The sequence below is a fragment of the Pteropus medius genome, unplaced genomic scaffold (genome assembly GCF_902729225.1).
Source record: "Pteropus medius unplaced genomic scaffold, Ma_sr-lr_union100, whole genome shotgun sequence".
NCBI classification, from domain to species: domain Eukaryota; kingdom Metazoa; phylum Chordata; class Mammalia; order Chiroptera; family Pteropodidae; genus Pteropus; species Pteropus medius.
In genome coordinates, this window is record NW_024349803.1 from 9182600 (window position 1) to 9209597 (window position 26998).

Consider the following 26998-nt stretch of genomic DNA (forward strand, 5'->3'; position numbering starts at 1 on the left):
CCTAAGACACCTATATCTTTCCCAATCAAACTTAAACGTACAAAATTGGTTTAACCATCAGAGTCACCTGCCAAAAGCAAATTGAAGACAAAATTGTATCATTAAGTATACTTCATTTACAGGCTTATTCCACTTTATTCATCCAAGTTATTGTTATCAGTACACTAAGAACAAAGAGAGTATTCTTGGCATTAATCAACAGTTTGTAATGATATATTAACAGATTTTATTATTAGTATAGAGGATTTCTTTTCCCTTTTATGATATGCAAGCCCATGAGGCAAGGATCAGGTAAGTTTAGTTTATATTGTATCTCTCGTGTCTAACCCCTATAATCAGCTCTCAATGAATTTTTGTTGTATGAGTAAACTATAGTCCAACTTTTTAAGTTGACATCTGGGGATATAAAATGCAAATGCCAGTGGATTATAAAAATTAAGTTAAATGCTTACTAACTCCTAATTACTAAAACAACAAATAACAGTTAGGTTAGGTAAATACCCTGAATGTTCCTAAATTCAACATGTGTTCAGTGCCATGCAATTAAAAGTCAAAATGTCTAAATCAAACTATTTCCATACTCATCCTCCAATACTTATACTCCTGCAAATTGTCTCAGTGAACACTATCAAGTCAAACAACTAGGAATCTTAGATTCCTTCCTCTTTCTCAACTTTCAGAATCATTCCATAGCCTTAATATTTGTAGAATCTGTCAAGGACCCACTACAAATTCAAACTTTCATTACTTGCCAACTGGATCAGAAAAAAAAAAGTCTCCCAATTGGTCTTTCTGAGTCTAGCTTTACACCATAAGTCATCATCTAAACTGCTTTTAGAACAGTATTTTTAAAAACGCTAATATGATCAAGTCATTTTTTTCTAAAATGCCACAAATTTCACAAAAAGTCAAAACATTCAATGTTCAGAACATAGCCTCTCTCTTACCTCTATCTTTATTAGAATATCTTATGCCCTCTATGGTGGGATACAGATTTCATCTTTGCATGTCCTGTTTCTACTATATAAGAAATGCCCTCTGCTGCTGCCTAGCTAACTCTCCTCATCTTTCAAGTCTAGTTTAAGTTTTACCTTTTCATGCAAGCCTTCAATGACCCTATCCTCTAGAGAAGCCTAAGTGAATTCGGTGTTTTCAATCTACCCTGTGTATATGTTACTAAAATGTTCTATAATATGTTTCCTATAACACTATATTCCAGGAGGGCAGAACTATGGTTTTATTTCTGTACATTCAATAACTATCTAGCACAGCCTCTGATTATAAGAGATGCGTGCATAATAAGTACCTATTTCGCTAGTGAAACTTATTCTTTACAATTCTGATAAGGAGAGATTAAAAGACAGAATGGTTATAAATAGTTGTAAAAATCAAGGGTTTGCAGAATGCTAGACAAACAAAAGTTTTTTTAATACAAATCTAATCAAAGCTTCACATTTCACATGTCTCCAAAGGAGAAGGGATATGGTCATTTTCCAAATATTGAATACAGAAGCCCTCCTTTTGGGAAGCACTTCAGAAACACTTTTTTTTTTTTTAATAATAAATAAACAAGGTAGACAAGAAGGTATAGGTCATCCAGTGTCAACTAACTTAATATTTGACAGTCATATTTGTTTCTTTTTGCTTTCTTTTCAGTTACAGCTGTAGCACTCCCCGCACAATTGTCTGGTCCCATTTTCTTTTCCTTATCTTCTCAGCAAGTAATCAACTTTATAAACTTAATGTTAAGTAATCTTAGGTATGTGTTTATACTTTACATAAGTAGTACAATATATTACGTATCATTCTGTAGCTTGCTTTGTCCTCTAAAATGCATTTCTGAAATTTATCCATAATGGTACCTAGAGCTCTAATTCATTCATTTTAACTGCTATAGAGATTTTAAGTGTTTGAATATACTACATTTTATTTATCACTTGTCCTGTTTGTACCCATAGGCATTTAGAATTTTTTTACCTTTTTTTTTTTGCTATTCCAAAAACAGCAATTGGAGCAATATAAATGCCTGTATTTGCCTCTTTTATAAACATACACAGAAATTTCTCTAGAGGTTACATCCAGGAACTGAATTGCATTTCTTCAAAGTATTCTCAGAAGAAAAAGGAAAAAAAGTGGCTCCCACAAAGCAGGCACTCATTAAATACTGAATAAATAAAAAATAAATAGGTCATTCGACTTTTCTTGATACTGTCAAATCTTCCTCCAAAGGGATTATACACATTTGTACTTCCACTGGTTGCTACTTGCTACAGTCTTACTGACCCTTAGTATCTTCCAGCTATTTTTATGTTACTCAATATGAGTATGAAACAGTATTTTATCCTGTTCCACCCAAAATTTTAATCATTTTTCCTGAGTACTTTATTAAATAAGTTCTTGTTTCCTATTACACATTCTAATTCAGCAGTCTCCACCTTTCGGGAACCAGGGACGGGTGTTCCTATGAGAATCTAACGCCTGATGATCTGAAGTGGAGCTGAGGTGGTGATATTAAAACTGGGGAGTGGCTGCAAATACAGATAAAGCTTGCCCACCGCTCACCTCCTGCTGTGCCGCCCAGTTGCTAACAGGCCATGGACCAGTACCGGTCACAGCCTGGGAGTTGGGGATCCCTGTTCTAATTGGTTCTTACTGCAATACAGAAGGCTACTGATTTTTTAAATGTTCATTTTCTCTCTAGAAATTTTGCTGAACACTCTCGTTAGTTCTAACAGTCTTGACATTTCAGCATAGACAATTGTATATTTTGCAAATATGGAAATTTTGTATCTTCCTTTTCAATTGTTAAAATTGTTATTTCTCATTGTATTTTATAATGAGTATCGAATAGTTGTCAATACTCTACTGCTTGGTCCTGGGAAGACATCTAAGTCTCTCTGTTAAAAATCGTATTGATGTGAGCTACAGGTTTTTGGAAGATAAACTTTACCAAGCTAAGTAACTTCACTCTTGTTCCCAATTCATCAAGAGTTATTATTCATCATTAATAACAGTTATATGTTAGAAAATGATTTCTACTAAATATTCCACATCAATTCAGATTAGGGTAGTTTGTTCCCCCTACAACATAATTAGTTGGTATATTATAGTCAAAGATTTTCTAATATTGATCCATCCTGGCATTCATAAAATAAACCATCTATCTAGGACTTAAAAATATATTGAACTCAAATTGCTAATATTTTTATTTAGTTAACCTTCTCTACCATTTATTTTTCTATTTAATTTCCATTTCTACTTTATTATTCCTTTCTTCCTAAGTACTTTAGGATTGCTGTTTTCCTAGTTTCTACTGCTTTAGCTAATAGTAATATATTTAAGACTGTATATTTATCCCAGTAGTACTTTAGCTAGCCCCAATATTTTCACTAACATTCATATATCAACTCTGTATATTTCCTCTTTATCACATAAATTATTTTAAACTGCCTTTCCACACTTGTGACAATAATGTAATTTACAACGAGAATTTATTTTGTGTATTTCGACATTACCTGCATTGTAGTAAGAGAACTGGGTGAGGAATTCCTTGATGAACTATTTCAAGATTTTCTTTTAATCCTCAATATTCTGGAGTTACACTATACTATTAATAGCTATGTAATTATTTTCATTTATCTTGTTCACTCCTGAGAACTCTGCATCTGAGAAAATATGTCTGGAAATTTCTAAAATTATGTCTTCAAAAAAGTGTCCCTGAACATATTCTCTTCCCTCTGATTTCTTCCCCTGGCTTATTTGGGAACGCTTTTTTATTTCTCTGGGCTACATTCTAATGAATGCCAATTTCTGAATTCTCCCTTTTATGACATCTAATGTAGTCTTTTTCCTCTCAGTAAAACAATTTACTAATAAGTTTATTGTCTTTTTTTAATTAGATAAAACTTTTTCTTTTATCTCTCCAGCATCTTAAATATATTTATTTCTTTTACTATTCACCCTTCTCTATCTAATGTTTTTGTGATTACCTCTGCTCATTCTAATCACTCTACTGCAGAACTAGATGATATAATGTGGACTTAGAACTTCTTGCTCTAAGACAATACTGAGGATTTTTATAGACCCAGTCACCAACCAAGTAAGTAGACATTTCAGTTCAGATCCTCGTTAAAAGGAATAGTTCTGTCTTTTCCCTTCCATAGCCTTTGATTTCCAATAAGTGAAGTTTTAATATAAGCTACTATCTAAACTAGGGCCCTCTTGAGTACTAAAGGAATCTTTATTAATAACTAATAAATGATAAGCATAAACTAGGAATCTCAAGAGTAAGCTGAGATATAATGCTAAACGTAAGTCTTAGCCTATACAGCAGTTATCAGCAGCTTTCTTCAGTCTCCTTTACAAATATGGAATCTTATATTACACTCTGACTTTGTGTAGTAAGCCTGACATTATCCTTCTAGTCCTCACGAAGCACTTTTAGTCTTTTAACACATAATAGCCAAACTCTTGGCTACAAGTATCTGCTCCTCTACCCTAAGCCCAATCCTGTTTATCACTTTGTAGTATTTCTTTTATATACACCAAAGAAACATTTCATTTCTAAATTCATGTCTGTTTGTATTTTCTTTTTATTATTTTATCTATTATTACTTCACATTTGAAGGACGTAATAAATAGTAAAAGTAGTGTGCCATACCTTCAAAACAAAACCCTTACCAATTTTTTAAAAGTGCATTACCTTTTGTTCAGCAGCCATTTTTAGGAATTTATGTTACAAAAACACTGCCACATGTACATTTCAGATGGACACATAAGGATGTTCAAAGTACTATTTTTAATAGAACAAAACTATTCCTAAATAATTATATTAAATATACTTATTTCTCTTTAAAGCAACCTAAATAAAAACTGGTAAATAAAGAATGGCCCAACCATGTTAGGGAATAATATACAAACATTAAAAATTATAAGATAAATTTATAAGGAAAAAATGCCCACAATAGAATGTTGAGTAAAAAAGAAAACCACAGTAGTTTAGATTTATAGATTAATTTGAATATAATCAGGGATAAAATGTAATATGAATAATAAAAATAATTACAGCAAAGTGGGAAATGTTAAGGGCAGATTTCAATAGAGAAATAGTGAGAAAAAGTTGAAAACATGGGTTTAAAACCAAATTATAAAAGGCACCAGAGTGCTTACTACCAATCTTCACTTTTATAAAATATGGATCCAAAAGAATGTAAGCAGAGAGTGACAGTATAAAACAGCATTAGGGAAGATTAATCTGAATAAGAATATAGAACACAGTGGAAAAAAAGAAAAAGCTTACACTATTCGCTATTTTGTTTCAAATACAGATGATGAGATTTTGTTCATATTAAATACTGAATAGTTAAAGATTTTGTTCATAAAAAATAAAAGCTGCTATTGAGCTTTAACACAATATGCATTAAAATTATCTTTACAAAAACAAATATCTTATAAAATAAAGTTTTACATGAAAAATGCAAAATACTGAGATGCAATTTAAAAATTTCTGCATAAAAATAAACTGGCTTCATTTTTCTGCTTATGTTTGTTTCCATCTAAATGTAGAAAAAAATTAAGTAGATCTCAAAAATTAATAAATTTGTAGTTTTTTAATTTTTCTATTAAAATGTATTAAATTATCAAGTTTAATTGCTAAAGGACACTTAATCTATTTTTAAATTATACTTACATAATTTACAAGTCGTCCACTGCTTTGGACAACTGGGAATTCAATATTTCTTTTACCATCTAGCATCATCTCACTACTCCATCTCCCTACCTTCCCACGCAAGCTCCAAACCCCTGAACACATCAATCTGGAAACAATACATAAAAAGCAGTAAACACTAACCTCCCTTAAAGAATTCAAAAGAAAATATATGATAAAAAAAAAAAAGAGTACACTAAAAAAAGTTGTCTGCTTTTAGTTCTAAAAGTAAATCTTGTATCATAAATTTCAAACTCAAACTGAAAATGAAGTATTAAAAATGAGCAATACTAAATAAAAAGATTTAACACACTATCAAACATTAGTAATCGAATGTAAATTATACCATTTTCACCTATGTAATTGGAAAATCTTAAATATAAAATATCTAAATGCTAGTAAAACTTCTGGTGAAAGATAAACTAGTATAATTTTTTTGTAGAGTAACATATTTATGGATCACACAGTTAAATACATTTAAACCAAGTAATTTCACCTCTACTATTTTAAAATGAAAAAAATCTAGAGAGATGTAAACACAAATAATGGATAAATTTCATAATACTAAAATAAAGTCAAAATACACTAAAGGACTAGTAAAATAATTATGGTTTACCTTTATAATTAATTCGTATGAAGCCAATAAAAATGTGCCCTTACAGAATAGTTAGTGATATTTGTCGAGTAAATGAAGAGAAAGAAAAGAGTGAAAAGGTTATAAAGATCACATATACACAGGAAATATTAATTGTGGTTATTCCTGATTTACTAGTGAGGAATGCTTTTATATATCCTTTCTTCTTTCAAACATTCTTTAATATACATGTTACTTATATTAATTCAGATTCTAAAAAAATATATCATTAAGGCAAAAAAATTCTCTTTAAGCAGCTCCTATTATTATACGCAAGTCATTTTACTGAGCACAATACAAAGTGTATCTTACTATTAAACAAAATGCCTTTCCTGACACTCTTTACAAAACAAGAAAAACCTCTAAAAATAAATTTCATGATTACACAATCAACAAGTATATAGAAAATATATACACTAATAGCTTCCATACAGGTTGACTATATTGCTTTATAAATAAAATAAAAACACTTAATGTTTACCTGCATTGCACTTTTCCCCAGTTTCACCACTTCAAATAATGTGACAGGTTCCCCTTCGCCATTCTGTTGAGGGTGTCCATTAGCCCTTCCACGGCCTGTTCCCCTAACTCCAGCTTCAATTCTACTCTTCTCTCCTGGAGATTTTCGAGGTTTCTTATTTGTAGACTGAATAAAAAGATGAAGAAAAAAAAATTAATTACATGGAAGTATATTTTGCTTTATGCAGAATGAGCTAAATTATGTTGGATCCTGGGAATGGTAATTAACACTACTACAGAAAGTCGAGAGGCATAATCTCTGACCAACGAAATTTCACAATTTGTTTTCAGTGATTAAAGAGGTGCAAACAGCAAAGTATAAGTTAATTTATGTAAGGCATGGAAATAAAATTTAAAAAAGAATTTAGCATTTTGTACAACAATGCCAATGCTGAACATTTTAACCATGTCCCCTCTTGACACTTCCTTCTTCATACCCTCCTCAATACTTCCTCAGAAACCTTTTTCAATAAAATTACTCAGGAATGTGGCATATTCAACTTCTCCCATTACTAAAGTACTCAAATATTTCTTACCCAGTCATGCAACAAGTATACACTGAACAACTCCACCCCACCCACTTCAGTGACATTGGTTCAAACATTTGCAATAGAATTAGATTGCTGTGGCACATTCTACATTCCATACTGGCATCCCCAAACCTTCTAAATGTTTTTTTTAGCAATCTGTATTCATAAAATTCACTTTTTAAATAAAGTTCAATGTGTTTTTGACAAATGCATAGTCATGTATGCACAATCCAGTATAACAGAGAAGAATTTCACCACATTAAAAAATCCCAGTGTGTCACCCATTCAAACCTCTTATTTCCCCTTGGCAAACACTAAATTTTTTAAAAATCATCTCTACAGTTTTGTCTTTTATAGACAGTCATATAATTGAAATTATACAGTACACAGTCTTTTCAGACTGGCATTTTTCACTTTAACAATAAGCATTTGAAATTCATCTACGTCTTTTAGTGGCTGAATAGCTAATTTCTTTTTATTTCGAAATAATATTCCATTGTATGGTTGTGCCACATTTTGTCATGCATTTACCTAATAATGAAAAGCTCAGTCATCATTTTTGGCAATAAGGCATAAAGTGGCTATACGCATTCACATGCAGGGTTTTGTGTGGACATAAAAAGCAGTTGTGTGATCACCTAGGAGGACGATTACTGAATTATATGGAAAAACTATGTTCATTTAGCTTTGTACAAAACTGCCAAGCTATCTTCCAAAATGGCTATATCATTTTCACTTCCTACCAGCAAGGAATGAGAGTTCCTGTTGCTTCACATCCTTGCCAGGAAGTTGGTACTGTCAGGTTTTTGGATTTCAACCATTCTAACAGGTTTATAGTGGTATCCATTATCTTAACTTGCAATTCCTGAACGACAAATTATAAATGACTTTTTAATAATAATTCTTCACATTAAATTTTTCTGTTCAAATTATTGGTGAGGATTTTGTCTCCTGACTGGACCCTGAATAATTCTCTATATTTGCACTGTCCAACATGGCAGCCAATAACCTCATGTTGATAACTGAGCACTTGAAATATGGCTAGTCAAAAATGAGGTGTGCAGTAAGTATAAATTATCCACAAGATTGTAAAGATTTAATATGAAAAAAACAGCATATAAAATGCCTCAATAATTTTATATTGATTGCATGGTGAAATGTTTTAGACGTATTATGTTAAACAGATTATATTATTAAAGTTAATTTCACCCATTTCTTTCAATTTATTAGACAATATGAAATTGCAGGTATGGCTCACATCACATTTCTACTGAACAATGCCACTCTATCTTCATACTCTAACCACAGTAATCTTTATAATACAAACCTAATCCCACCATTTCCTTGTTTATTTAACCTCTGATTTTAAAAGACCCTCATAACCATCAAGTTAAAGTCTGAACTCCTCAGCATGGCAAGTAAGGCTATCAATTATTACTTGTTCAGTCATCCACCACACCAGGTTCATCTTTACAGGCCACAATCCTGCTATACTGATCAATTTAAAGTTCCCTGACAATATCATTTCACACATTCATTTTGTTTAGCTGAACTCTAAATCCTGGCTCTTCCTAGCAAGTCTTGTTTCTGTGCTCATTCTTTGGAGTAATAGGCATGTTCTCAGCAGCATGCGCATGTACACATGTATATATGCATGCATGCGTTTGTGTATGAAGAAGGGAGGGGGAAACGTGATTTTTTTTTTTACTAAATAGGAAATATATTCACATGGCTCAAAATTCAAGGGTGATCAAAGTTATACAATGAAACTTGCCCATCACTGTCCTCAAGCCACAATCTTCTTTCCTAAGAGGCAACCAATATTATTCATTCCTCTATGTCCTTCCAGAGACATTTAAACACATAATAAAAGCAAATGTATATGAAAAAAATTGAAGATATAAATAAATGGAAACTCATCATATGTACATGAATTGGAAGGCATAATATCATTAAGAGGTCAATACCACCCAAAGTGATCAACAGATTCAATGTAACCTCTAACAAAATCCCAATGACTTTTTTGCAGAAATAGAAAAACCCATTCTAAAATTCATAGGGAATCTCAAAGGACCGCAAATAGTCAAAATAACGTTGAATAAGAATAATGCTGGAGGATGCACACTTCCTGATTTCAAAACTTATTACAAAGTTACAACGATCAAAACAATGTGGTACTAACATACAGGCAAACATACACACCAATGGAATAGAACCCTCGTATATATGGTTAAGTAATTTTTGACCAGGGTGCCAAGATCATTAAATGGGAAAAGGGTAAAAAGGTAACCCAGAGAATGGGAGAATATATTTGCAAATCACATATCTGGTAAGGGATCAACAGCAAGAATACATACAGAACTCCTAAAAGTTAACAATTAAACAAACGAGACTGGAAAATGGGTAAAAGAGTTGAAACACATTTCTCCAAAGATAGGCAAATGGCCAATAAGCACATGCACAGATGCTTAATATTTAGTGATACTCACTAATCAATAGAGAAATGCAAATTAAAACTACAAAGAGATGCCACCTCACACCTATTATGATGGCTATGAGGGTAAAGGGAGGGACAAGGGGGAGGACACGAAGAAGGGAAAAGAGGGAAGAATGAGAAGGAATGAGGGAGAATGACAGGGAGAGAGAAAACAAGTCTTGGTGGATGGCTACGATCAGAAAAAGAGAAAAGAAGTCTTTGTGAGGATTTGGAGAAACTGAAAGTCGTGCACTGTTGATGGGAACATAAAATGGTACACCCGTTGTGGATAACAGTATGGCATTTCATCATAATATTAAAAACTGAATTACCAATGATACGGTAACTAAACAATTATATATCTGGGTATACCCAAAAGAAATGAAAGCAGGTCTTAAAAAGATGTATGTACATCCATTTTCATAGCAACATTACCGACAGTAGCTAACACTTGGATGCAACCCAAGTGTCCATCAGCTGACATATACCATATGACTCCTCTTACACAAGGTACTTAGTCAAAATCATAAAGACAGAAAGTAGAGTGGTAGTTGCCAGAGTCTGGGGGCAGTAGGAAATGGTGAGTTATTGTTTAATGGGTAGAGAACTTCAGTACTAAAAGATGAAGACAGATGGTGGTGATGATTATACAACATTATGAATGTATTTAATACCATTGAATTGTACACTTAAATATGGTTAAGTTAGTTAAATTTTATGTCTATTTCACCAGAATAAATAAATTTTGGAGAAGAAAACCCAAATGCATTTATATTTCCATGTATCTATCATATTTCATGTTACTTATGCACAGTTCTGCACCATTCCATTTTCACTATCAACATATTTTGTAGTCAATCTATAAACAAGATCTAGAGAATGTCTTGATTCTTTGCTGAAAGCTGCAGTGCTGCACTACACATCTGTATATTAATAAATGTACATTCGTACATTAATTTATTTAGAGATTAACTTGATGGTAGATATTTATTTTGTTTTGAATCTTTTACTATTACAAATAATACTACAACAAAAAACTGTCTGTATAGGAATGTTTGTGTGTATAAAGGAGAAATAAAACATAATTCTCATACCTGTGAGCCTTTTAGCTTTGGTTGTAAACTGGGCAAAAAAGAAAAATAAAAACATAAAAATCCATTTGATTTTATCTAGGGTCTATCCATATTTTATCCCCATTATCAGAAGAGTGATTTTCCTAGTACAGATTCAGATGATAATATGTAGTCAAGATGCAGAAAGACAAGAAAAACTGATGTTCAGAAAGAGTGTCCCTAATAAAAAAAAATAAAAATTAAAAAAAAAAAAAAAAGAGTAAGGAAGAGGTAAGATCACAGTATAACAAGATACACTTAATCTTTAGCTTATACCCAAGAGATATAATTTTACAGTCCTGAGAATAATTTCTCTCTCAAGACAGGGCTATACTTATCCCACTAAAATCACATGTTTGTTTGGGGCTATGGGTGGAGGATACCGGTATGCAGGGATGTAGAGGGGATTTAAAAATTAAGAAGTGTGACAGTTATTTCAAAAGGTAATAATATACATATATAATCCTTTAATTACTTGTGACTTGCCAGGCTCCCTTCTGTACAATTTTATGGCCACAAAGGTCAAGCCTCCTGTAGATATAGTCCCATTTCTGGACAAGGATCCAAGGTACTCTCAAATTAAAGAAATGGATGATGTTCCATGTCAAACTTGCTTGATTCGTCCAGTTCTGAGAGTAAGTCATCTTAGGAAATGAATGTTTGCCTTAATTTGCAGGTTAATAATGCTTTAGTAATCTAGCCAGTAACCCGGTTCCTCCTGAACTAGAGTCCTGTCCTACCATTATCGGTTTACCCCAGGGACTGAAGTCCTATTCTTGAATCCCAAGCCATTAGGTCGGACCCCCACAACAGGCCACGAGACCACATCCACACTAACTCTAGCATAGATCTAGCTCAGCACAGATCATTAACTGCTTACTGATCCTAAAGACAAAGTCTTCCTGGTGGAACAAGATCAGGTTACTCCATCTACCCCAACTACTACCCACCTATAACATCTTTCTTCCACTAATATCAAGTGGATTTCTTCCTGAATAGCTGCCTCAACTTCGTGGTTATGTCTAGTTTCTATGTCTTGTCTCATAGAGTCTCACTTATTCTACCTTTCAGAATTCATGCTTAAAACCCAAGTGAAACCTATTACTGCCAGATATGTATACTAAATCTATTCATAAGCAAACAAACTCAAATCGATTCAATCTACAGAACATATACTATTAGAAAAACAGATTATTTTCCTGCTCATTCAACACAACTTTTATTTCTTCATGCATCATGCAGTTACTAGGTACCAGACATGTAAAAAAGTTGATCCTTCCATGTGGTATAACATATTGCTTTCAAAGAACTTAATAGTATTTAAGATGTATTTTTCAACATTCTAATACAATTTTATCAATTAGCGGTAGAGGAGGAACACTCATAAACAATAGTGTAAGTGAGATTTCTATGACCCACAGATTTAGTAATACAGACACTAGCGTCATGTGTTCATTGCTGCAGCTAATTCAAGGGAAAGTGGAGAAAAAACAGATGTTAATAAATATCTGTAGGAAAACAAAACTACTTGAAACAAAGCCTGCCTCAACATATTATGTAACGAATTTTATGGAAAATATCTTCATAAAGTTAGAAAAATATACACTCTTCACTGCTTCTTAGTGAAAATATTATAATCTAATGTCGGAGTTTAGATTACTCTTTAAGACAAAATGCTTTACTACAATTATATGCTACTTAGTTTAAATGTATATCTACACTTCTGGTAAACTCTTTTAAGTAAAAGTTCGCACTGCTGTGTAGGAAAATTAACTATCCAAAATCACTCTATCCCAAAACTCTGTATAGGATAAGTTGCAGTCTGAGTGGTTTTTAAAACATCTTTAGCCCATTAAATATCTAAAAGAAGATGCTCAATGGACAACTGGATAATGAATCTGGAGTCCAGGTTGGAGATATAAATCTCAGTGACATAAGCTCAGGGATGGTATTTAAAGTCATGAGATTGGATGTAATCACTAAGGGAGTAATGTGTGCAGACAAAAAAATGATGTCCGTTATTTGTTAATGCAATCACAAGGTCAGCATAAACATGATGCTACATGTAGCATTTATTTAGAGAGCATTAATTATTTGGTTAGAGAGCTACAATAATAATACCTATGAATTAAGATAACTAAAAAATTAGGATGGTTTGATGAGAAAAAAGTCTCTTTAGTAATGGTTCACCAAAAAGAAACACTGAATGAAGTGCCCTCTAAGTGCTTAGAAATAAGGAAAATAATACTACCCATAACAGAAAATCCTTACATCATTTGTTTTCATATGACGTAATAAATGAATAAAACCTCTTAAGAGATCCATGAAGTCCTCTTAAAAAGCATGAACAGTATTAAAATAGCTAAACAAAGAGTATGTCAATCAAAACTTGGGATTGTTCAAAATGGAACCAGTTGATAGAAAATGTCTGAACAATCTTCAGAACAGGTATTGAGGCACAACTCAAATCTGTCATTCTGACAATTATACTTCTCATTTTAGTATTCTTTTTTCCCTCCTCTTTAATCCCCCTCCCCCCACTTCCACCCCTGACCTGTGGATGTTGCTGTTTCCCCTTAAGAACTGGATCTCTGAAGGCGGGGTGTCTCCTCCCACATGCTCACAGTGTGCACCCAGGGCCTGGTGCCCCCGGTGCACTTGGGGGATCTGGACACTCAAGGGGTCTGGTGCACCGATGGTATGATCCGTGGCTCCACCTGGGGCGCGAACCCAGTACCTTCTGCATGTAAAGCCAATGTGCTAACCACTACACTATGGAGCCACCCCCTCATTTTAGTATACTTAAGACAAACAGTTTGGGATTTAGGATCTTTTACTATTATGGATAACTACAACAATAAGCCTGTGGCTAATTACCATACGTAAATTACCACTTTCTATTTTTGTTTTCTACTCTGTAAACTGCATAGAAGACCTATTTCATAGTACTGGTGTGACCATTAAGTGACATAAAAAGCATCAGCTCAGTGTAAAGCCCAGAGCAGAAGAAACTCAGAAAGTGGTACTGTTTCCAAAATCAAAACATGGGCCTGGGTCAGGCAGAAGTTTAGACAGCCATGGGAATTAATGAGTGTGAAAATATGAACTAAAGTCTAACTAACACGAGTCTCTAGAATGCTACTTTCCTATCATGGTCAACATTTTTTCAATTCTTAAAGTATAAATGAATAGACACAAAGACTTTCTTAAAGCAGACAGCATTTAATCTTCATCTTGTAAGTGAAGAATTTCAAATGGAGAACATATTCGAGAAAGCAATCATACAGGCAATTTATTCTCTCATCTTCAAGCAAGTTCAGTCTTATTTCCAATTTTACATCTATAACCCATGAATACCAGAGAAAGCAATGTAATTTTCCTATAGTCTCAGGAAAATTGTATAGTAGTAAGGTGAACTAGAATCATCTCCAGCTTCTAAATGTAAGACTCTCCCTTTTCCTAATTTTTTTTAAGAAATATTGCCACCAAATAATTCTACAAAATTAAGAACTATTATAAAGAGTGATTATAATGCATGTCTTTTCATCCATAATTATTTTCCTTTTAAATAGAGGTGAAGGATAAAGGCAAGTGTTAGAGAAAATTATAGAAGTCATCCTTCTATCCTTTTTTTTTTATATAAAGATTGTCCTGGAAAATTAAAGGGTATGAAGTTTCACTGAAGCTAATTAAAATTTGTGACAAACATAAATACTGATGGAACAGCAATAAGATTAAAAAAGCCTTAAGTCACTAAAAGGACATACATATAATAACTGTTAAATAACATAACCATCAATTACAATAGGTAGATCCTATTTGCTTCATGATTCAAGCCAATTGGTTATTTGGTGATATTAATAAAATAGTTACTGTGGGATATAATAATGATATTAGGATGATTTTTATAAAAGAAAAAGCCCTTATTTTTAGAAATACATTATGAAATATTTACAAATGGAATGATGTCTAGGGTGACCTTTAAAATAACATGAGAAGGAAAGAAGGGGTAGAGATAAAATGACCATAACTTGATTAACTGTTTTAGCTGGGTAATGGTTCCATGAGGGTTCATTATATTATTATGCCTCCTATAAAAGGAGGCTGAAATATTCCTTAAAAGAACTTTTATAAAAGAGAAAAAGATTGCTAACAGCAACTAACATCATAAAAGTGAGTGCAGAATAGTACAAGCCTTAACCCCTTGACACAGTTATACTATTGTCTTTAAGAGCTTATGCTGCCTTAAATGACTGGTATCCTCAGAATACGTAAAGATTTCCCTCAAAGAATATTTAAAGCGCTTCTAAACTTCTCAAGCATGTATCAGTGTGAATATATTCTAAGAAAGGCCCAAATCCCAAAATACCACCACCAAAGTGCACGCTTAAGAAATTAGAGTTGCATCTAAAAAGCAGGGACGTTGTAATTAAACCTCATTCCATGTTCATCACCGCTATGCTTTCACATGGACCACCATTTACTTACAAGAGAAGTAGGAAGAGCAAGAAAGATATTATAATTGATATCCTTTTTCTGATCACGGCCAAGCCAATTTATGGAGCCAAGTTTCCAAAAATCTTTAATGTGTCACTAAAATAACAAAAAGTATTAACAGTACTAGCATTATCAAATAGCTCATATCAAGCCCCTTTACTTGGTAACCATTACAGGAACAAAAAAGATAAGCATAATACATACTGGAGGCCGGCCAGGACGACCCCTTTTCCTTTTTCCTTTGACCTCTGTTTCTTCAAGTTCGCTGCCAGCATCGGAATGAGCAGTAGTTTCATTAGTTGAATCCCTAGAAAATGTGATGTATTATTTTAGTGAACAAATTAATTCATAAATACAATGAAGTTTTGTTTCACTACTTTCCTTACCTCCTGTTATATAGCCAATTAGCAATGGCTTATACTTCCACTTTAGCAAATCGAAAATGTTTTCCTCCTTGTCTAATATTATATAACACTGAGTATAATGAATCTCCCAAAGAGAGAAATAAAGAGAATGAAATGACTGGAAATGACAGCTGTTATACAAAATATAAATGTAAAATACAACCGAAAAAGACTAATTCTTTAAAATGAAAAGATGAAGGTTTTGGAGAAATTCATTCATTTTATAAAACCATTAAAGTCAGTGGTGTGCTGAAAAACGTTTAACAACTGGCCCTTCAAAATATATATTCACATAAGTTATTAAAAATGTTACTGATAAAAGATGCAGGGCACACAATTTTAAACAATAAAACAATCTTTATTATAAATTTCATATACTTTAGTGATACATAAAATGATTTTAATAATTTTGCCAAAATCTTGTATCCATAGTTAACCTATGGTTTCAACTGATGAATAAAAAAAATTTTATATAAAAGATGTTTGATACCATTGTTCATTTTAATGAATAGGTTGCAAGTAAAATGACAGACATTTGTTGGAACTTAACTCACTGTTCAATGGTGTGAGCAACTTCTTAACTGAGTTGGAGAACAGTTCTCAAATACTGAAGCATATTTCCTCAATTATTATGCTATCATAATGTAATGGCTATAGACCTGACACATCTTGAAGTTTAATCTGCATTGTTAATGATTTCTCCATCACCTTATTAAGTCTATAGACACTGACAAAACAATAAATTGAACTCCGATTTGCAATGTTTGCTGATTTTCATAATGTAAGCATTCCCACCACAGCCAATTTCAAACTACCAAAGTGACATCACCAGAGTTGGAAAGTAATGAATAGTAGTAATATACCACTACAAAGTATTTCCATCATAGAGATACAATAGGTATCAATAAAAACCTCATGAGCAGAAAATAATATGTAAAATAATTAGGAAGTGACAAATTTTGAGTATTTATTACTTTTATTTTTAATACAATTTATTTAAGTTTGTATAATTTAACTTTTTATAATGATTGTTATATTTAATCAGGTCAAAAAATCTTGGAAATTTAATATTCAGCTCTCCAGGCCACTACAAGCTGGCTCTAGCATGGCACTGAAATGGTACAGTAGTATGAACAAGAACTTCTTCACTAAATTCTATATTATTAACTATACATTATCATTAGATCTGTCCATATGTAAGTCAAGATTTTCAACTGCATGTATAACATGCTTCTTTGAATGCTACCTCAAATTCACCAAATACATGTAAAATTAAGTCTAACACTGACTTATTTCTAGCTCTTTGCTCATGGCAATACCACTAATTAACCAATTTATTAATTTAATGCATGTGTGTGCTTTAAATTGTTGTAAAATCTATTACTATCACTATTATCCAAATTATTAGAAATCACATCAATCTTTTCCATGTGCCGTCAGCTAACAAGTCCTGAGGTGTCCTCAGTACAATTGTCTCCCATTCTTTGCATGATTATTATCAAAATTGGCACTCCCTGAATTAATCTAATCTCCCTGCTTCTATTAATTCCTCTGTCTAAGCCATTTTATACACTGCTACCAGTAGCATTCTTGTAGTTTTATCTCCCTGTTTGCAAACTTTCAAAGGTAAACTAGTATCTAAAACTATAAATAAAGTTGATCTAGTTCAGGGGTCAAACAGTAAATATTTTAGGCTTAGGGGTCTTAAGATCTCTCTATCTACTAGTCAACTCTGGCACCATAGCATGAATGCAGCCAGAGACAATACATAAATGAATGGACGTGGCTGCTGTCTAATAATATTTATAAAAGCAAGCATCTGAATCATTTGCTGTAGTTTGTCAATCCCGGATCTAGTTGATCTTACACGTCTCTACTAACGAACAATAAATCACATTGCTTTTTTCCTCACTACAGTTTAGACTATGCTTAGCATATACTATGTGCCAGTTTATATATATTATCTACAATAAACACACATAAAAACCTTTAAGTAAACATACTATTGTCCTGATTTTACAGATGAGGAAACGAAAGATCTGAAAACACAATAATCTTGTCCACAGTCACGCACACCTAGTAAAGTGGCACAGTCCACTTAGATATCAAGGTAAACCTGAATTCCCTTTTGCCATGTAAGGATACTAGAATGCAAATATTATAATTTGTATTTTTTTTTGTAAAAAGAATCCATTAGTGCTTTTGATGCTCATGGAAATCTCTAGGCAACTATAGGAATAAATTGGTTCCAACATATGGTATGTGACCCATTAGTGAAACTAATTTAACCTTAAACAAGAGTTCACTGACAAAAAATGTAATCGGTTTTCTAATTCTGCCAACTGTAGCTAGCTTAAAAGGTGACAGCTCTTACCAGCAAATAACTAATACACTCCAATTAGTATATATATGTTTATTAGAATATATGATACACAAATTTCTGTTTCTTAATATCAAGTAATAGAGAAGATAAAAGAATATAAGGAAGAATTTCATTTCACCATACCCTAACTTTAAATCCCAATCTGCAGAAAAACATGAACAGTTTCATCAATAACTTTCCATAAATGTTTTTACATATATCTCTCTCGAAATACAAAACAATATCTATATTTCAGTATAAAAATTTTCTAATAGGAATTTTCCGTACAAATACATAGGGCACATAATTTATGAAATTTATTTAACTGCTTTCCTACCAATGAGCACTTACACTGCCTCTAGTTTTGCACTATTATAAACAGAGCTGAAAAACTGTCCTTGTACATTAACTCTTATTACACATCAACAAATCTCTCTCTAGGATAGACAGAGTAGAATGCTGAGTGTCAAAGGGTATACAAATTCAAACTTCAACCACTGCTCTACACAAACCCTCTAAATGACTAATGTTCACATTTGGAAGACTAATGAACATTAATTAAGAGAATGGAAGAATCAGATCAAATCTTATAAAAATTATTTCTTTGCTCCCTAAAACTCTCTAAATTCTGTCTTCCTCTCTCATTTTCTACTGCAATCACTTTAGTTCAAGTTGTCATCATCTCTGGCCTGGATAAAAGGTCTCCATGCTTCTACTGTTGCCCCTTCCAATCTAATCACTATAGGGCACTAAGAGCAAATTTCTAAGTATGTCATATTAGGCTTCTCCCATGCTTAAAACCCTACAGTGGCTTCCTACTGCTCTTAGGAAGAAAAACTCAAAATTTTAATATGATTTAGCAGGTTCCTGTATCATACAGCCCCACCCTATTCACAAAGTTTATTTCATGCCACTGTCTATCCCCAACCCTCAAAAAAATAAAAATTAAAAAAAAACAGCTTTACTTCAGTTCCTCAAACATACCATGATTCGTCCTTGCTCAGGGTCTTTGCACATGCCTTTCCTTCAGGATCCCGTCTTCCTTCAAACCTTCCCTCTACTTCAGACAAAGCTCAACTATCTCTTCTTTACAAAAGTAGACTAAATGAAGGGATATGTTAAAACTCTCATAAAATCCTCTAATTTACCTTCATTGCACTAAAGGCAGTTTAGATTTATATATTTATAATTATTTGATTAATATCTATCTATAGAATCCTGATGGCAACAAGGACTGAATCTCTTCCACGTGTTCTTTGTTCTTAGAACCTGGCATACTACCTGGTATAACAATATGTGGCGCAATATATAAATATAAATATATGGTAATTAATATTTGTCAGTGCCTAACAGTCAACAGCACTATGATGACAAACTCATTGTTAATTATATCTAAGTAAGCCAAGAAATAATTAGGTCACTGACTAGAGTGACCTTTCTAGTGCTTGCATTAGAACAATCAATATTGAAATAAACATTAAGAATTGCTGGATCAAAAGATGTCTGTTTTTGAGGAGACCTTAGTGACTATTATTGGTGAGTTCAGTCCATTTATATTTAGGGTGGTTATTGAAATATGAGGTCTTCTTATAGCCATTTTATCTTTTGCTTTCTGGTAGCTCGGAGTTTCCATTGCTTCCTTGTCCTTGTGTTTCTGTTTTCTTTATTTGGTTGGCTTTTGTGGGGTTTCCCTCTGGTTCTTCTTGTTTTATGATATCTACTTCAGTTCTAAATCTTCTGTGGGTGGTTACCATTATGAATACGTAAAGGTTAGTTATAGATATAGTCATCCATCTTCTTCTGTGCGTGTGCCTTATCTCCATTCCCCTTTGCAAATTTGGATCTTTTACTCCTCCCTTTTTCAGTTATTGTTATCTCATTCTGTCTCTATGTATACTGAACGTTCATTACTATCTTGTTTTAACAATTCTCTTATTATGTAAGCTTATAATGCCCTGTTCTTAGTAAGGGTTGCACTCCTCTGCTTCTATTTGTCTGATAGTCACTTTACTCCTAATTATGCATTTTTTTGTTGTTGTTATTTTGTTTTAGGTGAGCTGACCCTTTTCAGTATTTCCTATAGTGCAGGCCTCGTAGTGGAGAATTCTCTCAATTTTTATATGTCTGGAAAGGTCTTTATTTCTCCTTCTTATCTAAAGAAGAGCTTAGCTGGATACATTATTCTAGGCTGGTAGTTTCTTTCACTTAATAGCTTGTACGGTTTGCGCTGAGAAGTCTGATGATAATCTAATGGATTTTCCTCTATAAGTTACTGTCTTCTTCTCCCTGGCTGCCCTGAGAAGTCTATCTTTGTCGTTGATTTTTGATAACTTTAATACAACGTGTCTTGGTGAAGGCCTTTTGGGGCTGAGATAATTGGGTGTTCTGTTGACTTCCTGAATTCCAAGTTCCAGCTCATTCCTTAGATTTGGGGAATTCTCATCCACTATTTGTCTGAAAATGCTTTCTAGTCCCTGCTCCTTTTCCTCGCCTTTTCCTGCTACCAAAAAAAAAAAAAAAAAGTCTTAAAGAGCATTACAGGACCATGAGAAGGAACCTACCCAAACTTCGAGGGGTCAGAGGATACCTCGGCTAAGACCCAAAGGATAAATGAGTTTTCTAGGTAAGGGCAGAGGCACTGCAGACAGGATGAAGATAAACAAAAGTACAAAGAAAAGAAAAAAAAATACTATGTGGAGACCTCAGAATTCTATATATGTTCAAGTTAAAGACAAATAAAGAGGTTTGAGGTAAGTAACTATTAAAAGCTTAAACTATACCTTCTATATTTGGGAGAAAGGAGGGTAGGTATTGATGGTTTTTCAAGCAGGTAAAATAGTTTGGACAACTTTTTTTGTCTAAGAGCTCTAGAGGAAACTTAGAAAGCCAAGAGATCAATTGAAAGCCAACTACAGTCTCTTGGAAAAAAGGTATATAAATAAATTTGGACAATTAAAACACAAATAACTATAAACTGATGTTCATTTTCATTATATCTAAACTACTGTTATCATATAGAACCACAGTATGCCAATTTCTAATCTGCATCTTGATGAAACCTATAAAAGGAAAAGTATCACTGATCATACTTCCCAGAAAATCCAAAAATAAGAACCCCATTCTACATCTGTCCTACAACTCCAACACATCTAATGAGATGCCACTAGAAATGCCAATTGGTATGTCCTTCATGTTACCTCTGGCAATCAGAATCGCTTGTCAACCTCAATTTCAGGGAAAAAAGGGGGAGGAAGAATGATAGAGAAACATAGTGATATAGGATAGGGGTCTATAAACTTTTTTCTGTAAATGGACAAACAAAATATATACACATTGCAGGCAATCCATTTTCTATCACAACTTATAGTACAAGAGCAATCATGAACAATCTATAAAGGAATAAATGTGGTTCTGTTCCAATAACACTTTATTTATAAAAATAGGCAGTATGCCAGATATGGCCCATGAGCTATAGTTTGCTGATCCCTGATATAAAACAGTAACATCTTTTTTGTTCAATATCACAGACTGTATCAACATTATAAAACCAAGGGCCATGATGAATATGGTAATTACACATTTTAATAGTCCCTTGAATTCAAACATATTGTTTGACTATCAGAGAACATATCTGAGGTGTCTCATTAAATAGAGTATTTTGATATAGAAAAATGTTATACATATTAAAAAAATAAGAAAACTACAATACTTACTGTAACACTGGTAACTCTGAAGTAATCATTGCTGGGAAGGTCTTTCCACGACGGAGCAAAAGAATCCAGTGCTGTACAACTCAAAACTTTAAAAATAGCCTCAAAGGCAATCCTGTTAATAAAAAAAAAATTTCCAGCTTTATTGAGATATAGCTGATAAAACTGTTAAGATATTTAAAGTGTACAATGTAGTTATCTAAAAAACACGTAGATTGTGAAGGGCTTCCCCCAGAGTTAATTAACACAACCATCGCTACGTTATTTACCTATTTTTCGTGAAAATAGTGAAGTTCTACTCTCTTAGAAAATTTCAATAACAAAGTACACTTTACCAACTATAGTTACCATATTATACATTAGATCTTCAGACCTTATTCATCTACAACTGAAAGTTTGTACGTCTGCACCAATGTCTCCTTATTTCTCCCACTTCCCAGTCCCTAGCAATCATTTGTTTACTGTTTCTATCAGTTTAACTTTTTTTAATGATTCCTCATAGAAGTGATGCCATGTGATGTCTGTCTTTCTCTCTCTGGCTTATTTCACTTAGTATAATGCCCACCAGGTTCATCCATGTTGTCAAATGACAGAATTTCTTTTATTTTTATTAACACAGAATGATATTCAGTATGTCTGTGTGTGTGTTATGTGTGTATGTACATACTATACATCACACACACACACACATACACCAGGTTTTCTTTATTCACTCATCTCTTGACAGACACTTAGGTTATTTCCATACCTTGGCTATTTGTGAATAATAATGCTATGAACAGAGGCACACACATATCCCTTCAGATAATCATTTTGTTTCCTTTGAAAGATTACCAGAAATGGAATGCCTCAATCATATGGTAGTTTTACTTTTAATTATTTAATTTCCGTAGAGACTGTACCAGTTTACACTCCTACCAACAATATACAAAACAAGGGTTTCCTTTTCTCCACATCCTCACAAGCACTTATCTCATTTTTTTTGATAATGGCTATCCTAACAGGTGTGAGGTGATATCTCAATGTGGTTTTGATTTGCATTTCTCTGATGATTAGTGATGTCGATACATTTTTATGTATCCGTTGGTTATTATCTGCATGTATCCATTGGTTATTATCTGCATGTCTTCTTGGGGGAAAATGTCTATTTTAGTCCTTTGAAAAATTATTTTAAAATAAAACTAATATGCCTAACTATATACACCACAATCAATCACACTCCTTGATATTTACCCAAATGAACTGAAAACTTATGTCCACACAAAAGCATGCACAAATTTAAGCAGCTTTATTCAAAATTGCTAAATCATGGAAGCAACCAAGGTGTCCTTCAGGCGGTAAATCATGTAAGTGACCAAAGTGTCCTTCAGGTGATAAATGGATAAATAAACCATGGCACACACAGACAATGCAATGTTATTTGGCACTAAAAAGCAGTAAGGTAGCAAGCCATGAAAACACATGGAGGAAGCTCAAATGCGTATTACTACTAAGTAAAAGAAGCAAATCTGAAACTGCTACATACAGCATGATTCCAACTACCCAGCATTCTGAGAAAGGCAAAACTATGAAAACAGCAAAAGAATTAGTGGCTGACAGCATTCAGGGGGCAGAAGGGATGGATAAGCTGGCACAGAGGATCTGAGGGGCAGTGAAACTATTCTGTATGATACAATGGTAGGTATAGACATATATCATATATTTGTTAAAAGCCATGAAATGCACAACATCAAGAGTAAACCCTAATGAAAACTATGGTCTTTGGGTGATAATGACATGGCAATATAAGTTCATTGCTTTTTAACAGATGTACAACTATGGTACAAATTGCTGATAGTAGAGGAGGCTGTACGTATGTGGTAAGAGAGGGTAAAGAGGATCTCTCTACCTTCTGCTTAATTCTGCTGTGAAACTAAAAGTTCTTCAAAAAATAGTCTATTCTAAAAAGAAAAGTAGCAGGGGGAAGTGGGACAAAACAGAGCATCCATGACAGGCCATGATAAAATAGCAAATAGAATAACATGTACAATTGGAATTCCAAAGAGAAAAAGTACAGAGCAGAAAAATATTTAATGAGATAACAGAATTTTCCAAAAACAATTTAAGACATTAAAACACAGGTGGAAGATGAGAAGATTCCCAGGCAGAATATTCTAAGACATACATACTGCTAAAAACCAAAGTTAAAGAAAAAATTCAAAAGGAAGCTCGAGAAATAAAATTCCTCACATACAGAAAAACAAAGATAAAAATTAAATCGAATTTTTTGTTTGAAACCATGTTAAGATAAAAGACACAGAACAGCATTCTTAAAGTGCTGAGGGGAAAAAAATGAACCCTGAATTACATAACCAATGATAACAATCTTTCAAAAATGAAAGGGGTGATATGTCATGGAAAATACAGAAGAAGCTCCCAGAATAAGCCCTTCAGTGAAGCAACTTTTAGGTTGGCAAAAAAAGAGACAAAATCAACTTTTTATAGACATCTAGAATCTAATAAAAACACAACAAAGAAAGGAGTGCTTAACAAAGAACGAATCTATTGAATTTTCTAAAATATTTAAGCTAACTAATAATATGCAAACACCAAGAGATTACGTGTTCTAAGAAAAAGTCACTGTGGACATTTTGATTACCTGTCTACCATCTCCCCTTCCCTAGCTCAATAGTGCCCATAGGGACAGCAGACCAAGTTCCAGGTACAACTTGCTGGTGCCAAAGAGAAAAACATGGACTCTGTTCTCAAAAATTGTGGCTGTGTGTTTTGAAGGACTTCCCAGGTGTCATCTTTCAAAAGCATTTAAAGACATACACTACAAGTAGTTGCTTGGGGCATGAGAAAGCAGATGGAATAAACAACAAACAACATGAAAATCCTCGAAATAAAGAGGCTCAGGAGGAAACTACTGTGGGGACTAGGGGCTTTAAAATGCTAGCACAAAACCCAGAAAATCCAGAGTGCTACATGCAAGCCTACCAACTGGATACAGACTTAAAGAACTGAGAGGAACACAGGCTTGCACCTCTAGCTGATCTTTGGGCTCTGTGTAATCACAAGGTAAAGACTAAGGCAGAGCTATAGGCAGCCTAACTAACCTTTGAAGAAATACTTCAGCTAACTAATAACGTGCAAACACCAAAAGATAACATTTTTTCCTTTTGACTCCCATTGGCTCAGGAACTTTATAAGACTGCTGCTAACTATGGGGATAAGAAAATCTCAGTTACCACACATGATAAGGATTACAATCTTTGCAAAAAGTTAGGAAAAGTCACTCAACAGATGACTGCAGTCCTCAAGAGGTAATAACAGTAAACCTTGGGGAGGAAGGAAGAATCAGTGTTCAAAGTTACATTATAATATTCAAAATGTCTTTTTTTTTTTTTAACAAAAATAACGAAAAAATCACAAGGCATAAAAAGAAACAGGAAAGTATGGCCCATTAACAGGAAAAAAAGAAGTTGACAGAAATCATCTCTGAGTAAGCCCAGACATAGGATTTAGGCTTTTAGAAGAAGAGAGAGAGACTTCCCGAGGAAGATAAAAAGAAGTAGAAAGAATACCTACAATAGCAGAAAATGTCCCAATTTTTATAAAATATAGACATCTACACAATCAAAGTCAACAAACTACAAGGAGGATAAACTCAAAAGAGATTCATGCAGACACAAACTATAATCGAACTATAAGAGCCCAAGAAAATGAGAGAATCTTGAAAGAACAGCAAAAAAATGACTGTCACATTCAAGTAATCCCCAGTAAGAATAACAGTAAACTTCCCACAAAACCATGAAGCCAGAAGGCAGTAGCATAACATATCTAAAATGCTGAAAGAAAACTGTCAAGCAAGAATTCTATATCCAGCAAATTATCACTCAAAAATAGCAGAAAAATTAAGACAGTCCTAGAAAAAACAAAAATTAAGGAAGACTATTGCTAGACCTACCCTACCCAACAGTAAAATGGTAAAGACAGTCCTTCACCTAGAAATGAAAGTACAACAGACAGTAATTTGAAGCCATATGAAAAATAAAGAACAGTGGTAAAGTAACTAGAAGCCAATTTTATTGTATTTTTGGTTTTCTATATGTTTGTGGTATTGTATTCTTGTTTCCTATACAATTTAAAAGGCAAATACATAGAACAATAATTATATACCTAAGTTAATAAACACACAACATATAAAGATGTAATTTTTAACTATAACATAAGGGGGAGGGATGGAAATAGGAGAATTTCATAAATTAACCGTTACTATCAATTCAAATAAGATTAGTATAAATATAGGATATTAATTATGATCACCAGGATAATTACTAAGAAAATAATGTTAAAATCTAATCTAGTCGACTCTTCATACGTGCAGGTTTTGCCTGCTTGCATTCAACCAAATGTAGAACAAAAATTCTATTTCCAAACCACAGGTGGGAATCCACAGGAGGTCCTGGATCCAATTCCCCAAGAATACTGACAAACTGCTCTCTACATAGAAAGTGAAAATGACACACTAAAAAAGCTCAAACACAAAAGAAGACAGTTTTGGAGAAATTGAGCAACGAAGAAGATATCAGATATATAGAAGACAAATAGTTAAATGGCAAAAGTCCTTTCATATCAGTAATCACCTTAAATGTATTAAGTTCATCAGTTAAGAAACAGGCTGGCAAAATGGATTTTTAAAAATTGATCCAATTATATGCTGTCTACAAGAGATTCACTTTAGACTTAAATACACATAGGTTGAAAATAAGAACATGCAAAAAGATATTCTATGCAAATAGTAAGCTAAAGAAAGCTATACTAATGCTAGTGTCAGAAGAAAATAAATTTTAAGTCAAAACTTACGAAAGACAAAGCAGAATATAATACATTGGTTTAGAATGGTCAATTCATCAGGATGTTTTAAGAATCATATATATCAAATAGCAAGCAGATTCCCAAAATGTATGAAACAAACACTGACAGAATGAAAAGAGAAACAGACAGTGCTACGATAATAGTTGGTGACTTGAATACACCACTTTCGATAAAACACAGAAGATAG

General features: G+C 33.2%; 1 protein-coding gene across 3 annotated transcripts in view; it reads right to left on the reverse strand.

The window, feature by feature from the left end:
* Window positions 1-26998, reverse strand: part of STAG1 (STAG1 cohesin complex component) — a 326589-nt gene that overhangs the window by 208657 nt on the left and 90934 nt on the right. For all 3 annotated transcript variants that reach the window (XM_039837228.1, XM_039837229.1, XM_039837230.1), the window contains 3 exons: window positions 21955-22066; window positions 15680-15782; window positions 6823-6987 (listed from right to left, as the gene is read on the reverse strand). In XM_039837228.1, coding sequence (XP_039693162.1) covers window positions 6823-6987; window positions 15680-15782; window positions 21955-21983 — 297 coding nt within the window. In that variant the 5' untranslated portion in view covers window positions 21984-22066. The remainder of the gene's footprint in view (window positions 1-6822; window positions 6988-15679; window positions 15783-21954; window positions 22067-26998) is intronic.